At 37.7% G+C, this 17,232-nt stretch overlaps 1 protein-coding gene across 1 annotated transcript in view; it reads right to left on the bottom strand.

The window, feature by feature from the left end:
- LOC135223668 (sodium-dependent phosphate transport protein 2C-like) overlaps positions 1-16,607 on the bottom strand; it is a 34,423-nt gene extending 17,816 nt beyond the window's left edge. The window contains exons 1-3 of the mRNA XM_064262328.1: positions 16,114-16,607; positions 15,465-15,914; positions 14,176-14,299 (exon numbers count right to left, since the gene is read on the bottom strand). Of these exons, the coding sequence (XP_064118398.1) occupies positions 14,176-14,299; positions 15,465-15,536 (196 nt within the window). The 5' untranslated portion in view covers positions 15,537-15,914; positions 16,114-16,607. The remainder of the gene's footprint in view (positions 1-14,175; positions 14,300-15,464; positions 15,915-16,113) is intronic.
- Positions 16,608-17,232: the final 625 nt, after the last annotated feature.

The raw sequence follows: 17,232 nt of genomic DNA, 5'->3' as shown, positions 1-17,232 counted from the left end.
CATTCATCTGTATGATGGCAGAGGATTCATTAAAAATTTTGTAAAAATATAGAAATGGTTCAGGTGTTATTTTCCCAAGGCCAGGGTAATGAATGAAAAAGTATCCGCATTTTTAGAACGGAGTTCAACTCGATATATGAAACTGTAAAGCTGTTTGAATAATGACGCAAATACACTGCTTATTAAAATGAGTCTATTGCACTGATCCAAGAAGCCAATTTTATTATTTGCTAACATTTTTAAGTAAAATATATAATTAGAAAACCTTTATCGCATAAAAATGGGCAAAAAGGAGAAAGATAATATAATTTAGAACCAACCCACTGAAAAGCATGAAATGTATAAATATATCACATTCAAAACTTGCAGCAATTGAGATATTAAATAAACAAAAGAACAATTCATGTTACTGAAAAGCACAACCAAAATAGAAACTCCATTAATTATACAGTAAAAATGCCCCAGTTTAGTAAAAGTAGAGTAAAAGAGGAGAAGAAATATTGGAAAATGTTGGAGCGACGGAGATAAAAAGAGGCTTAAATGACATTGGAGGTCGACGCTCCCGCTGGGGGATGGAAAGATATTTTTAAGTAGGTCGGCCATCGGACAAATAGGCCAGCCATGAATATAAAGGTGGCCTTGGGCATTTCCTTGTGGAAAAATTAAAGCGTATGCATTTCATACCTACCTATCTATCTATCTATACTATACTGTACATATATATTTGTACACATATGGTATGTATGTATATATATATATATATATATATATATATAAATATATATATATATATATATATATATATATATATCTATATATATATATATATATCTATATATATATAGATGTGTGTGTGTATATATATATATATGTGTGTGTGTGTGTGTGTGTGTGTGTGTGTGTGTGTATGTGTGTGTGTGTGAGAGAGAGAGAGAGTATCTTTGACCATTCTTAAATAAATAAAAATTAGAACGAGAAAGAACTATTTTACCATACACATAAGATATATATACAAGTATATATACATACATAAAAAGAGAGAGAGGGGGGGCGGGGGGGGGGGGGGGTGGGGGTTCGGTGCGCTTTGGTACTAGATTGAGGAGAGCATAAAAGTAGGAGTAAGTACCCTTTAGCCATGTTAAAAGATATGAAGATTGTCTTTCGTATTCTGTTCAACGTCTATGACATATTTATCCAATACTCGTAAATTAACTGCTTTCTACCCTATCACATCGGGGTACAAATTTCTGTGAGAGCTATTTCAATTTAGCTTTATCTTTATCAGTATGGAGCTTAATAGCGATATTATGCATAATTACAATTGTAAAACGGACTCCTGAAACGTATCTAGGAAGGAGGCCACGCACATAGTACTTCCATGAAAATATCTCGGCAACGGTATTTATCTTTGCATTAATATACCTAGAATGTAGTTTTCAGCAATTAAAACTACGTTTGCCGTCAAGTACTTGGCATAATCAAGAACGGTGAGTTAATTTATCAGGAAATTACCGAATGGTTCAGTTTCCAAGAGTAAAGGGACTTTCACACAACCATACTTTTCCGGCATATTTCTGGATCTAGGCACCAGTGCTTTCTCTTGAATGAACAGTCATCTTATAGCTGCAAATGGGCAACTGTGTTGGTGGGAAAAAATACCTATTCTATACCTTCTCAGCCGACGAAAATATAAGTAAAATCAGTCCAACAGAGATTTGACTCACAGGGGCTGGTACATTTGTATTGTATAAGACACCTAACGATCTAATTACTCAGTATAATTCATATTAAACAGTAGTTATCAGTTTTAGCTCGGTAGACCTGTAGCATGTAGCCTATAGTCTTCTTACCGAATTCTGCTAAAACTGTCATTTGTCGTACGAGCATAACGTCCTAAATCTATTGATGAAATGGATGATGTTAAGTATAACACTATGTTAATTCACCTTCAGTGTACCTTCGCCCTTTTCCTTACAGCAAGAAAAAGGCTACTTATGGTATCACATGATTTTACCAGTGTGGTAACATTACTACCTTTTGATGCTCTTTCTGGAGGCACGGCACCACGCGATGCTGAAAAGGTAATCGTGTGTGTGTGTGTGTGTGTGTGTGTGTGACAGCGCTTTCAGTAATCTAAACACAGCAGGTTTTGAAATACACTATAAGCTACAGCCACTAACAAGGAGAAAAAGATGTAGAAGTAATCTTGAAACTGTGGCAAATGTTAACCGACATCCTGGTTGATAGAAGAAGGTTTATAGCTTGGAATATAATCATACAGTGATACTTGTAAATAGTTTTGTTTTACAGATCAGAAAAAAACCCTTTTTAGATTCGGAGGCTGGAAAAATCAAGCTTCTTAGACACGTACGCAAGCAAAGAATATTTTGCTCATGCGCTTGTGAAAATTCAATTATCAAGCAACTACTACAAAATGAGGATGACTAACGTAGTATACGTAATAGCAAATAAGGTCAAAATGATACAGTTCTCATCTGGAAAGTGGGTCATACTCACATCCATATTCTGAACCACTAAAGATTTCCAGGCAACCGATAATGGCTTGGGTCACATTTGCTTGTACTATGCAACCTACTGATAAGCGCATCTCCCCACTAAGAGATACTCGTGCGGTGCACTGTCGGCATTACTTAAGGTTTTTTGCAGCGTGCCTTTTGCCCCTAGTTGCAGCCACTTTCGCTCCTTTTACTGTACCTCCTTTCATATTCTCTTTCTTCATCTTGTTTTCCACCCACTTCTTAACACTTGATTCATAGTGCAACTGCGAGGTTTCCCTCCTGTTAGGGACACCTTTCAAACCTTGTACTGTCAATTTCCATTTCAGCACTGAATGATCTCATAGGTTCCAGTGCTTGGCCTTTGGCATAAATTCTATATTCAACTCAACCCACTAAGAGATTACACTAAGAGATTACACTCTTACTGTAAACTTATGGTAAGTTGCCATATTTCTTTAGGTAAATTACCTAATTACAGACGTTGCAATTCACTGTGCAGAGCCATCCCACACATTTTAGCATATGGCCTCAAAGGTTTGCACCACGCGCTACTTTCCAGTAAAGGCTCCTAATATACTATGCTACGCTCGTCAATTTATGACGTCACACACACACACACACACACACACATCACGCAAGCAAGGAAACCCGCTACTTGAGTATCCTCCCCAAAAATTGGTAACCTCGTTCAAACTTTTCCAGTTGGTTCCTAAACGAGTTTCTGAAAACACGTAAGCATTCGGGCGAAGGAATTTCGGAAAAACGTTACAGACTCCTGAGGGCAAATTCATGAACAAAAATCTCCAGGTTCAAAGAAGGTTGATTCAGTAATGGCGACCGTGCACGGAGGTGGTAGTGGTGGTGGTGGAGAGTCTTCCTGCCGTGAAATATTGGCTGCAGGACACGTGCCCACTCGTGCAAAAATAGGCGGGAATTACACTTTCCCAGAATATCATTATTGACAGGGAAGACCGAAGTTAGGTCGGTAATTCTGTGGCCCTGGGAGAGGTGAGGAGGAGGAGGAGGAGGAGGAGGAGGGGAGGAGTAATGGGGGTAGGTGTCGGGTGGGGAAAGTAAGTAAGAAGGTATGAATAAAAGATAAAGAATGGAAGTCGTAAAAGTGGGAAGATCCCAGCGTTGGGAGAAGGAAGGAGAGAGAAAGGAAGTGAGAGAGGATCAATAAACAGAGAGAGAGAGAGAGAGAGAGAGAGAGAGAGAGAGAGAGAGAGAGAAGAACAATATGAGGTGTCGGAAAAAAGGAGTGGAAAAAATAGAAGGATAACTGACGAAAGAGGGAAGGAGAACACAGTAAGAGAAAGGGTAATGGAGAAAATGAGGGAAAATTGTATATGAGACAAAAAGGATAAGAAGTGGGAGATGATAATGAAGAAACTGGTACTGAAGCAGACAAAGAAAAGAGAGGGGGAGCCGTCATTAAGGAACCCCAGGAATGAAAAAAAGGAAGAGGGAGAAGTAAATTAAGAAGCAGAAGACAATGAAAAAGCGAAGGAGAAGAAGGAAGGAAAAAAGATATACGAAAAAGGGAAATAAGAGAAATGGGGGCTGGGAAACAAAGTATAAGAACAGAGGAGACGAAAGCGAAAGAAATAATGAGATGACTAAACAGGAACAAAAAGCTATCACGACTGGCTATACCCAGAATAAGAAGTACAAAGAAATGGAAAAGAAGAATTGGAGAATGAAGACTGGTGGAAGGACATTAGGGCGTGAACCAGACGAACAAGGACGCCAGACGGAAGGTCCGTCAACTCATGGGGAAAACCAAGATTGACCGAAGTCACGCGGGTGAGACAGTATTTTCGGGTGTGGAAGGTCGAGGTGCACACTTGGTGTATATCTTCTCTTAAAGGCTGAAGATATATAGTTTCAAGCGAAGATGTGATGCATTACTTCTCCTTTCCCCCGTTATCCCTACATTAAGGGGTCGATTGCCTGATGCGCCTTCTCCACTGCCTCCTATCAAAGGCATCATCAGGCGTGGCTTCATTTTTGGCAAAGGGGTTTTTACGATCGCATGACCTTCCTGTCATCAACTACAGTTACTGGCAGTGGGTCTAGCCTTTGACTAAAAAGTGAGACTGCAAGGCAACAGCTGTCCTTTTAGTCGCCTTTTACGACACGCAGGACCTACGGTGGTAGTATTCTTACACCCTACCACAAGGTCAAGATGTAATGCATTTCTACCCTAATGCTATTATCCTTGCATTTTAATACATTTTATCTATTTATTAATTTATTGATTTTTTTTGATGAGTGAGATCTGTTCTGTATTTCATGTAACCCTTTTTTTCCTAAGGAGCACCATATTCTTTGGAAGCTTGAATTTCAAGTCGATGTTCCACATGAATAATAATCGGTTTATATTTTCGTAAAGGTTCGAAGTGCATCGTCACTGTATGTATAGTTCCCTTGAAGGTCAGGGTGGATATATCATACATATTTTCCCCCTTTAGTGATGGGGGTATGTTTAAGTTCATTTTTTCCCTTTAGGGTCCAGGTGTGTCGACGACGTAAAATTTACCGAAAAGGTCAAAGAAATGAGTGGTCAAGATTTTATTAAAATGTCAACGTGCATTCTTGACGTATGTGACCTCTTTTCATCAATCATTTACAAACTGATTTACTTCGTTTTCTGCTATTTAGGAGTATTGGTAGAGCAATAATTTTATGACTATTTTTCTTGGAAAGATTAACCTCTGTAACAGTTGTATTTAATACTTTGAATAACACTCATTTTTACAGCGCATTTTAAATATATATATATATTATATATATATATATATATATATATATATATATATATATATATAAATATATATATATATATATATATATATTAAGCTGGCACACACACATAATTATATATATATATAAATATATATATATATATATATATATATATATATATGATGTATATACACATATAATTTCGGTTCCTGTTCCTAGTGACGTGTTAACGTGCATTCGTGCGTGCGTGCGCGATGCCGTGTTAGCCCGAAGCCATACTAGGTCGGCTACAAATTTCCAAGACATGCAAAAGTAACCTTGCGTGTTCAAGACGGCTCTCGTCTGAGCTACTTTCGTGATCCAATTCAAGGAACAGTAACGATCGTTGATACCTGATTGCGCTACTTCCCTGTTTAGTCCCCGTGTGTGTTTTTGCCCTACTTTTCTTCCAGTATCTTCGCTTCTCTTATTATGTTCTATTTTTTTAGTGTAAGAGATTTTTGTTCCCTGGAAAATTTGTTAGACAATCCATTCTCTTTTTAATTAACTGGGATTTAAATTTTAGTTTATTTCCATTTTTTCATTTTCTTCAGTTCTTTCTCTCTCATTGCACCCTCACTTTCATTCTTCCCTTCTGTCTCTTCCTATCTTCGCTTTTCTCACTTATTCACTCATGGACCCATTCCATTCCTTCCTCCCTCCCTTTACCAATTTCCCCCTCCCCCAAAAATAATTCACAACCGCACCCCCCAACCCCCACCCTCTACCTTCCTATGACCTTTGCCGTCCTTCGAGATCTCTTATAATCTCTGGGACCAGGAAGTTGCCGGACGATGTACAAAAAAAAGAAGAAAAAAAAAACCCTTAGAGAAAGACCGTCGTTTTCCCCACTAAGCTCTGCCGAGGAATTTCATCTTTCTCTGTCTCCTTTTCTTCGTAATATAATGGTGTGAAAATCGGATGTTTATTCGTAGAGTAGGAAATCATTCGTTTTTTCATAATGTACAGAAGGAGAAAGCGTTGATAAAGTTTTTGCCTATTAACTAAATGCTATGGAGTCAATGTTGCACAGATGGCACAACTGAACAGACAAAATGACAAGAACTGATTGATTAGATTCGTCAATCCAATCGAAACTTTTGCTTAATAATAATAATAATAATAATAATAATAATAATAATAATAATAATAATAATAGGATAAGATTCTCCGTTGATTGATTTATATTCTCAATGACAACACTATCTCTTAAGTTCGTTCGTGACAGTGCTGAAGACAAGAGCACCTAATCATGCATCTTTTAGCATCGTGCTGCTAAATTTAGCAACAATTACCTGTCACTGATGGCATAAATTGAACCCACTCAAGCTCTAAGTTGGCGGGAGCAAGCCTTCATAAACGAGAATGACATCAGGTGTGCTTCTACACTAGAACATTCTATCATTATCACTATCATTATAACTGTCATGGCACTACTATTTGGCCTCATTCGGTCTATCAGGATGAACATATCTGTTTTGTGGTAAGACTCTGACATCGTTGGAAAGCTCCTTCTTTTGACAGTGTCAAGTGAAATGGATTTAGCAGAGTTGCTTTTTCCTTATGAAGCTGAACACTGGACGCAGTTGAATTGTTCAAACAAAACTTCACAACGCCAAACGTTTACCAGGTTGCACAAAATAAATAAAGCTCATTTCTTGGTATTTAAGAAAGCATGGTTTCCAACGCTGGTTTGCTCAACAGGTTTGCTTCGAAAAATACATAAATACATCTTCCATTAACAGTGTTTTACTTCACCGAAGCTTATCTTGGCTTAATTGTTAAGTCAGCTATATAAATCAATCAATCAATTATGCAGGAGGTCAGGCACAATTTGAAAGGTATATAGATTTAGGTAAAAGAGAGCTGGACGGACCCTTCTGCTAGATTTTGTAACCAGTTTAGCGCAGTTTAGGCCTACTCCCTTTTCAACTTGCAAGGTTACACCGCCCTCATTGCTAGATAGTCTTTTGTCTGCTGCGTAGAGTATTCGACGTCAAGGTTACCATGAAGTATTCAGTCTATAAATACCGTGTTCAAAAATAGTTGTCCAAAAAATGCCATAACTTCCTTCCTGAATAACTGAAGACAGCTACAGTAACGTTATAACATTAAAAAAATATTATGATAAAAATAACAAAAATGATGATCATGAGAATGACGGGAAGAACGTCAGCAGATAGAGAGATGTAGTTACCAGTTAACCTTTAAAGGTCATCAAGGAGATGTATTGTACCGAGCCTTAGATGGGCAACGATGAACTAATATATTTCCTACGAAGGACTCCCTTCTCTTCATTATGTTTCCTATGAAGGACTCCCTTCTCTTCAATATGTTTCCTATGAAGGACTCCCTTCTTTTCAATATGTTTCCTATGAAGGACTCCCTTCTCTTCAATATGTTTCCTACGAAGAACTCCTTCTCTTCAATATATTTCCTACGAAGGACTCCCTTCTCTTCAATATATTTCCAACGAAGAACGCCTTCTCTTCAATGTTTCCTACGAAGGACTCCCTTCTCTTCAATATGTTTCCTATGAAGGACTCCCTTCTCTTCAATATATTTCCTATGAAGGACTCCCTTCTCTTCAATATATTTCCAACGAAGGACTCCCTTCTCTTCAATATCTTTCCAACGAAGGACTACTTCTCTTCAATATATTTCCTACGAAGGACTCCCTTCTCTTCAATATAATTCCAACGAAGGACTCCCTTCTCTACAATATGTTTCCTAAGGACTCCATCCTCTTCAATACATTTCCTACCGAGGACTCCTTTTTCTTCAGTATATATCCTGTCAAGGACTCCCTTCTCTTCAACATATTTCTTACGAAGGACTCTCTTCTCTTCAGTATCATTCCTACGAATGATCCCCTTCTCTTCAATATATTTTCTACGAGGGAATCTCTCTCTCTCTCTCTCTCTCTCTCTCTCTCTCTCTCTCTCTCTCTCTCTCTCTCTCATTAACCTACTTGTCCTTGGTGTTTGATGGTCAGTAATTCATTATGAATATGCTCTATAAAAAGATTTATAATTTAGCCTCAAATATTACTGCCATTACCGGACCTATCATCAGACTGTGTTTTGTTTCAGAGATATTCTTGAACGTGGGTAATTCATCACACAAAAGCTGCTATTTGCAGTATATTCTTATCATGAATATGAACTATTTGTGTTAGAGAGTATGTTTCAATCCCAAATTTTACTATAACTAAGCGTATCATCAGCCTGTGTTTTGTTTCAGGAATATTCTTGAAGGAAGGTCTGTAATTCACCTACAAATGGTTATGTTTGTAATGAATTCGCTGTCGAAAGATAGATGTTTTAATCTCAAATTCTGCTGCCAAAATTAGGCTTAAATCTTGTCTGTGCTTCCCTTTGACAAAATTATTTTAATGATGATAGGTTCTCCAGAATTCTCATTCCTTCCCAGGGTCTCAACCTCAAAATTGGCTAATTCTGACCGGGAGCGGAGTTTGACGGGCGACATTTATTCAATACTTATTTGATAAAGTCGGAGGCGTTTGCATAGGGTAGGCGCCCACAAGCACGGAGCAGCTTTGGGAGAGGCTACAATGTTAATGGAAAATCGATACTCAAGAGGCACATGTATTTACACACTTGAGAGAGAGAGAGAGAGAGAGAGAGAGAGAGAGGAGAGAGAGAGAGAGATGGATTGATTGGCAAATTGCTGCAACAAATGGGAAGACATAAATGAAGAGTGAGAGACAAAGATGGATGGATTAGCAAACTGCTGATTCAAAGAGAGAGAGAGAGAGAGAGAGAGAGAGAGAGAGAGAGAGAGAGAGAGAGAGATAGGATTAGCAGATTGATAACACATGGTGGAAAAACATAGACAGTAAACGAATGAAACGATAATCAAGGCGACGCCAACAAAACCGCCAGCACCAAGGTTCTACACGAAGGGCTTTTATTCTAGATATGCATGGATGATTGAAAGGAAGAAAATCAAACCAATGCGTCTGCAGATTTTCAGTTTATTTCAAACTGTTATCCACATTAGGGCTTGACAGCTATTTACGTATGACGGAAGGACGTAAATGGTTTAACACTAAATCATCGGCCCAGCTGACGTGTAAAACCGAGTCTCGTACTAGTTTAGTTCACAGGCTGAAGTAGTGGTAATTTCATGTGTTTTCGAAGCCTAGGTCCGAAAAAGGTTCAAGAAAGGAAAATATGATGGAAGTTCGCCAAAGCTTAGGGATAGTGGATGCATGAAATGAAGTCTGGAATTTACGTATTTTAAAGAAAAAAAATCATTTGAACGCTCAATTATAAGGATTAATGGTTTGCTCTTTACTAGTTCTTACCGATAGTCCGCAGAATCAGCCTGTCCAAATTTTGTCGATAACGTAAATCAATAAAGTATTTTAGATAACTGATCTTGCCAAACAGTATTGCATAGCCGTTTTAATGTTCATGGTCTCCCTTTCGTACATATTACGAGGCTATTCAATACCTACTTAAATAAACTTGATATTATCAATAAGCACATGACAGTTAATATAACAGCCGTATCCATAAAATTGAGAAAATTTCGCGTAAATAACTTTCTCTGGAACTGCAGTAGGCATGAATAGAGAAGACTGGTCTTTTGCAACAGCCGCAGCAAGCCACGATTATGCAAGATAACCCTCTGTAGATACTAACGTGCAATCTCCGTTAGGAGGCTCTTACTTACAATGAATCACTCTCTCAGCGAAACCTTTTTATATTTATTTATTCGTGTATTTATTTATTTATTTATTTATTTTGTGTGTGACTATGTCTCATGACTTTTAATAAGTGTCTCCAGGACAAAATTGATCTAGTCTCGTTTTTTCCAACATGGCCTACTGTAGACAAAATGGAGACGTAAAATGCTCCTACCAGCTGTAAAATGGCCTGGTAATGATGGTTCCCCTTCCAGAGGCAATCGCATTTGCTGTTTTCCTTTTCAATTTTCTTTGCTCAAGCTTGATCTGTGCATTCCTTTATGGAAAAATGTACACGTATCTATCAGTCTATCCTTGCTTTAGATAATACTGGCCATTATTATCATTATTTTTATTATTATTATTATTATTATTATTATATTATTAATTCACATGAGTTAATAAAATAAAATGGAAAAGTAATTCCACAATAATATGTCTGCTTAATCTTGTTATTTAAAATACAATGCTTTGTATTTTAAATAACAAGATCAAACAGACATATTACTGTGGATTTACATTTCCATTATTATTATTATTATTATTATTATTATATTATTATTATTATTATTATTATTATTATTATTATTAATGACGTCGTGCTTTGAAAAAGTTGAAAAGTGCTACTCTTCATTAGCAGCCGCGAGGAACGTCAGAATAGTGAAATATGGCTACTGATCCCCGTAGTGTTTATCAAGCGCAGGCCTTTTTATTTCCGATAATAATAAAATTTATAAAATTATAATTGATTGCCATAAGGGGAATAAAATGGCAGCTCAATTTAAAAAATTCCTCGGCAATATTTCATGGAATATTTGCAAGAAACAAGACGCTGTCACAACACAATTACCTTTTAAAACAATTCTTGCCATATAGTCAATAAGATTTTCTGTGCTTTAATAGCAAAATGCAAATCAGTTGTTTGTAATATTTGAAGTATTTATTTTAAGCATTTCCCGTTGAATTTTAATTATAATAAACGATGCGTTTCATACTCGCATTTCATTACTAAGACACTTTGTAAACCCTATTTAACATATCGAAAAAAATATTTGAAACGTTGTGATTCTTTGTTGCGACAGAGCTTCTTACAAATGTTCTATGAAATTTGCTGGAAAATAAAAACACCATGGGAAACAGTTGACGCACATATCATCAAACAAAAACCAGTTGATTGCGCATGAATCTAAATATTTGTCTTATTGGATCACTCATCATTTCAAACCAAACCAGATTGACGCAATATACAAAATTTTACCCTTGACCCAAGGCAGATTTCTAGGGCCCAGTTAATTAAAGATGAATAGGAATATTCAACAAACTCGTTTGTTTTATTATGTGGATTGCTCATCGCATCAAATAAAATGAAAATAAATTCCCGAGATATACATAGTTCTATTAATCGTGCAAAGGAAAGACTTCGGTATGATTTAAAAAACACGTCTATTGCAAATGTTTATAGTCCTTTCCCAATCATTTTCCCGATCGACAAATATAAAATCTTAAGTTTTATATTTAACTGGTGCAATTTCCTCGAGTGTTGACAGAAAGTCTGTCCCTGGGCCAAGAAGATATGTGATCAAATATTCAGAGGCTTTTACAGCAATGCGTTGAATGTAAAGAGACGAGAAAAATATTTGGTCTTTAAACCTGAAATTTTGTTGACATTGGGTGAAGTTATCGACAATTCTACCTCAGTTAACGTTTTCCAGATAATTAAGCTCCTGTAGGTTATTTAACAATCAGTATCGGTTGATTAGTATTCTTTTTATTTATATCCAGTGATCAGTAATCCTACAGGTGATCCAAGCGACTAATTTACGAATTAATCACATAGCCATCTCTACTACAGGTAAATCAAGGTGTAAAATAATTTTCAATATTCGTCTTCAATGACTAAACTAATAAGACTTTCACCTACAGGTAGTACAAATAACCGCATTGTAATAAGGTACTTCATTGTCCCACAGCACTACAATGTTTTGAATAAAAAGAAAAACATTATTCGTATATTCATTGCCTGCAGTCAGCTCCCGGTTAGGGGTTACAGGAACGACCTTACTAGTATCTAGGTCAACCATCTTGCAGGAAAGGGGCGCCAAATCCCCCCCTGCCCCCCTCTCAGTATACCTACCCCGACGAATTTCCCCCTCCCACACGCATTTCCACTCATGACGTTTCATTCAACTTCACGAAATTCGTGAATTAAGTTACCGACAAGATAGCGCTCAATTTGCTCTCCCATTCTGTGGATAATGAACGGACTTCATTATACACATGGAAGTTGTTTGGCTGACGGAAAACTGCCAGCTCATGGCGGGGAGAAACGTAGTGGCCTTCACTCGTTTAACTTCGCCTCCATGTGATATTTATGTGTGGCCTTTCGTAGATGATAGGGGCTGGTTGCGTTATAGCGGGAATCCCTCAGAATATCAGGATCAAGTGAAAACCAGTTGGTAGTAACTCATGAATAACAGTGACACAGAAATAACACAGATTTGCCCATATTACTGCTATTTTTGATGGGACTAATGTACCCATAACTCTCTCTCTCTCTCTCTCTCTCTCTCTCTCTCTCTCTCTGATTTGTCCATATTTCTACTATTTATGGTAGAGCTTCTCCCCCAAAACTACGACATCTCTCTCTCTCTCTCTCTCTCTCTCTCTCTCTCTCTCTCTCTCTAAATACCATTACTGCATGAGAACAGACAACGAAATGGACTTACATTAAAATATACCTTGAAACAAGAGAATAGACGAATTGAACAGTAAATGTTCATGCAGAAATCTAGCTTAAATATGTAGATAAGTAGAAAATGCCAATATTTCACAAGAAAGAGAGAGAGAGAGAGAGAGAGAGAGAGAGAGAGAGAGAGAGAGAGAGAGAAAAGATTCTTTGATCCCAGACATGGTACGGAATAACGATTCTCCTACGTCACAGTGAAGTCAAGTGAGCACACATACGAGCGAACGCGCCAATAGGCAAGGGCCATTTGTCGCCTAGCATTTTTAACCGAAAAAACAGAAGACAGTCGATTGGTAAATGGAATGGCAGTAATGTATTGGAGTTTAGGAAAAAATATTCAAGCTACAATAGATTTAGTTTCACATTCGTCACGATTTTTTTTTTTCCTTTCAACTGGTGACTTAGACTGTTTAAATAAGTATTATAATTTTTTTCTCAAATTTGCGGTTTTCTTTTTCAGTTTTATAAATTCGGTACTGATCTGTTATCACTATGTTATCAAAGTGGGTTTTGGTGTCTCCACACAGTATCTCCACGCTCCGAATCTGTATGTGGATTACTAAAATATAATTTTTTTTTCAAAAATTTGTGGTTTTTTATTTTTAAATTTCAAAGTTCGATACCGATCTGTTGTCAATAGCCAATCACATTCGTATAATTAACGAACTGATATGAATCCACCACGTATACGTTTTCGAGCAAGAGGGACATTGCAGACAACCCAAAAATAAAGAAATCAAAGAGACTTGGCTGGCATGTTTTCGACGCCGTTTGTTGTGAAAGAACTCCTAACGAACCGCTTCTGTCCGATTTAAGATAAAAAAAGAATATGCCACCATTTTCACCTGCCATTTCCCCCCTTTTTTCATCTTTGACAAATTTGTCCCCAAAGGGACTGGAGGAAGGAGTCGAGGTCGAGATTTCGCTTTTATAGTTTCAGTGAACTTTGAGACCGGGCAGGAATTGTCAAAGATTAAATTTTGAGATACTTTTACGATTATAATTCTATTTCGTATACCCACGCCCCTTTATTAGTTTCAGTGATTGTGTTTTGCAAATCAAGAGTCTATTGATCTGATGGTGGAATGAACTGCTACATTTTTCATCTCTTGGTAAAATAAGTCGATAACTTTTTATTTAGTGGTGAAACGACCCTTAGTAAAATGCGTTACTAGTTTTTACAGCTATTAGTAAAACATGTCACTCACTCCTTTTATGAAACCTGAAGAGACAGACCACACTGTTATAGGCAGATTGTGGCACTGAAGGAAAAACATGAATAGAACTGGTAAAAAAAAGAGAGAAAAAAAATTGGAATCTAAGCCGAAAAGGAGGGATGGCCCGTCCCTTGAGAGAAGGAAGGTTATATACATCAGGGGAGACAAAAGAATGAAGTGAATTCCACTGACCTGTAATGGGATCCTTGAGGTCACCCGTGACCTTCCTCCGTCTTCCTTTTCCTCCTTGAAGCTTCTTCGCCTCAATCTGCTCAACCTCTGGCGCCAGCAGAATGAGATCGGACTTGACCGTGACCTGATATTCACAACTTGATTATATTTTTCAAAATAACATTCATTATTAACTTAGAAAACCTCGAATTACTTCTGTATGAATTCAACTGTCACTCACAACATTCAAACGTCTCAGTATCTTAGACTTAAATATTCGGAAGCAATAAATAGTTTGACCAGTTTTACACGATAACATAGATTAATTGCTCAGAAAAGTTTTTGTACAGTTAAAAGAATTCATGTATCACCCACAGAACTCAAACGTCTCAATTTCTAAGAATATTCGGATAACCTAGAAAATTTCGGAGTTCAGTTAAAAGAATGCAAGTGTCACCCACAGAATTTAAAATCTCTATCTAAGATAATTCGGCGAAAATGGATTTCAGAACCTTTGAAAGAAAAGTGCATAACATCTCCAAAGCATTAGATAAACTTATGTAACGCCCAGATTCCTGGAAGGCTTCGAATTCCATCCAAAGGCTTAGAGGAACTTAAACTTCTATTAAAAGCTGTAAGGGGATCTCTTCCAAAAAGAGATCGATTTCAATTCCTTCGAAAGTTTAAGTTTCCCCTCTAAAGATAACAAGAAGACACAGTTTAAAGTTAATAGATCTCCACAAGAAACAAGACATATCAAGTCACGCGTCTTCTTCATTAGGTGTTAAAAGGTTTCTTTCTATTATTACAAAGGCTTATACCCAGTCGTCACCTATGTCAAGTAAGCCTTCGGGGAAACCTGACCAGTATTGCTAGATATCCTTCAAACTTAATTTATGTTGATGTAAATAATGGCAAACTCGACCGCCATGCACTCAGAAAAAAAATCCTTTGTCACGAAGGCAGACATAAAGGCTTTTGTCAACACCACATTGTTTCCTTCAGAATGTTTGTTTCCTGCTTCGTTTGTTTGCCGCTTATTTTGTTCCACATTGTTTCAGCTTCACGTCCTCACAGTCACAGATTTAAAAACGCACTTCAAACACTGCATTGAAGACAATGCATAAACTCCTAGATAGTCAGGATGAGTGTAGACAGTAAATGTTGACCTTTAAAAGTCCACTTCGTCACATTCATTGCCACATTTTAAACACACCATTTATTAAAAGTCCAGTGCAATTCTGCATGCAGGAGAAGGAAGGACAAGCACAAGAAGGCAAGAACGAGAAGAGCTCGATCCTTCTACTCACCAGTTCTTCGCTCGGAAGTCCATGTTGCTTGAAGGATTTTTTCTTCACCAGCTTGGAGGGTTTCTTGACCATCGCCGTGTGGAGCAGGCCAAGAGAGAGAGGCGTCGTGATTGAGCTCGAAACTCTCTCCTTTGGGGAAAGAGAGAGTGCACGTGCGGAAGTGCACCCAAGGAGCACTTCCTTGAGTCCTTCCGAAGAGGAGTGCGTGCACACTGATCACCACGTGGTTGCCAAATGCCGGCCTCGCCTTCCTCGCCCCGGTTTTGTTCGGCGAACGTGGCTGCTCCTCCTCTTTCTTTCTCTCTCTCTCTCTCTCTCTTGCTCTCTCTTCTTCTTTGCTCTTGCTTTCCATGCGTGGCGGTGGTGCCGAGGAAATCAATACTTTTGCCCCTCGCTCAGCTCCCGTCGACCTCTCTCAGCCAGCCAACTCCCGTCGACGTGCTCAGAGATCTACGAATCAACATAGAGAGGTGCTCTCAATACTAGGGCTATTCATAGCTCTAGAACTTAGCTTCCATTCTATTAGATATGTCAGTTGAAAACTTCGACTGAGGGTGTATTTACTCAAGCTAATTTCAAAATATTATGCGCAAACATTACTAGATACTATGCTCTTGGATTATTGTATTCACTCGTCATAACTTCATACCTTTATGGATAGCTATATGAAATGAATGAAATGCTGTCTCCATAGATATTTTTCGTCATATTCAAGCACAGGCTGCAAATCCTGGTCAAAACCTTCATTTCTGAAACCAGTTCAATCGTCCCCTCTATTTACTACGTGTCTCTCTGATTTCCGCCTAACATGTACAACTTCGTTCGTAAGTCGAAAAGGAGTCATTTGAGTCGGTGCATTATGCATGCTGAAGATTGCCTTCTACTGAAGATCAATACCATTTAGCTGAAAGCACTACTGGTAATTCTATAAGCTAGCTAGAACTGTCCAAGAAATGAATATAGAAGTAAAGGGCAAGCCTCGAAGCTGATGCAATTCTATCAAGTTTCGTTGATCTCCTTTCGTTGAGATTCATCTCATATACGCAATGAAACAGGGCCGCCCATCAGTATTATTGCGTAGTTGCATGAAAACGTTGTTCTTCTAGAACTGACTTGCTTCCTCTGGCGGTGCAAAGTAGCAACATGACGAAGCAGAAGTATCCATGCTGGGTTATATCCAGACCCTGGATGATATAAGCAGTTCCATTGCTTCACTCGCTCCCCGGCCGACCAATGGGAGCACGGGATGATGATGAAACGACAGGTGATTGGTTTGGAGGTACGGTGACGTAGACGTACGTCACGTCTATCACGCACCCCTCACGTGGGTAACAGAATTCCCCAGGACTCTGGTATATTATATTTCTGGCAGCGGTTTGTGCATTTTTGGCTCATATTTTTCCTTTCCACTTTTTCAGGTAATGATGTCATTATATTGAAGGTACTCTACCAAAATAGCACATTTCAATCAACACGAGTCCTTGGCATAAGGTTGCTGTGAAAAGGCACATATGTAACTTATGATATTATGTATGTTTTGCGCTGCATATGTAATCACATATGCATAAGCGAGCTCATGCACACATATGCAAACCTATATATATACTATATATATATATCATATATATATATATATATATATATATATATAGTAATCATATATATATATATATGTGTGTGTATCTATATAATAATATATAATATATTAGCTATATATTATTCTATGTTATAAAAATATAAGATATAATAATACACAATAAGATCTATA

This window comes from Macrobrachium nipponense, chromosome 10, assembly GCF_015104395.2.
Source record: "Macrobrachium nipponense isolate FS-2020 chromosome 10, ASM1510439v2, whole genome shotgun sequence".
Lineage (NCBI taxonomy): Eukaryota > Metazoa > Arthropoda > Malacostraca > Decapoda > Palaemonidae > Macrobrachium > Macrobrachium nipponense.
Note: the sequence above shows the minus strand (reverse complement) of the source record. Positions and strands in the feature narration are given on the sequence as shown.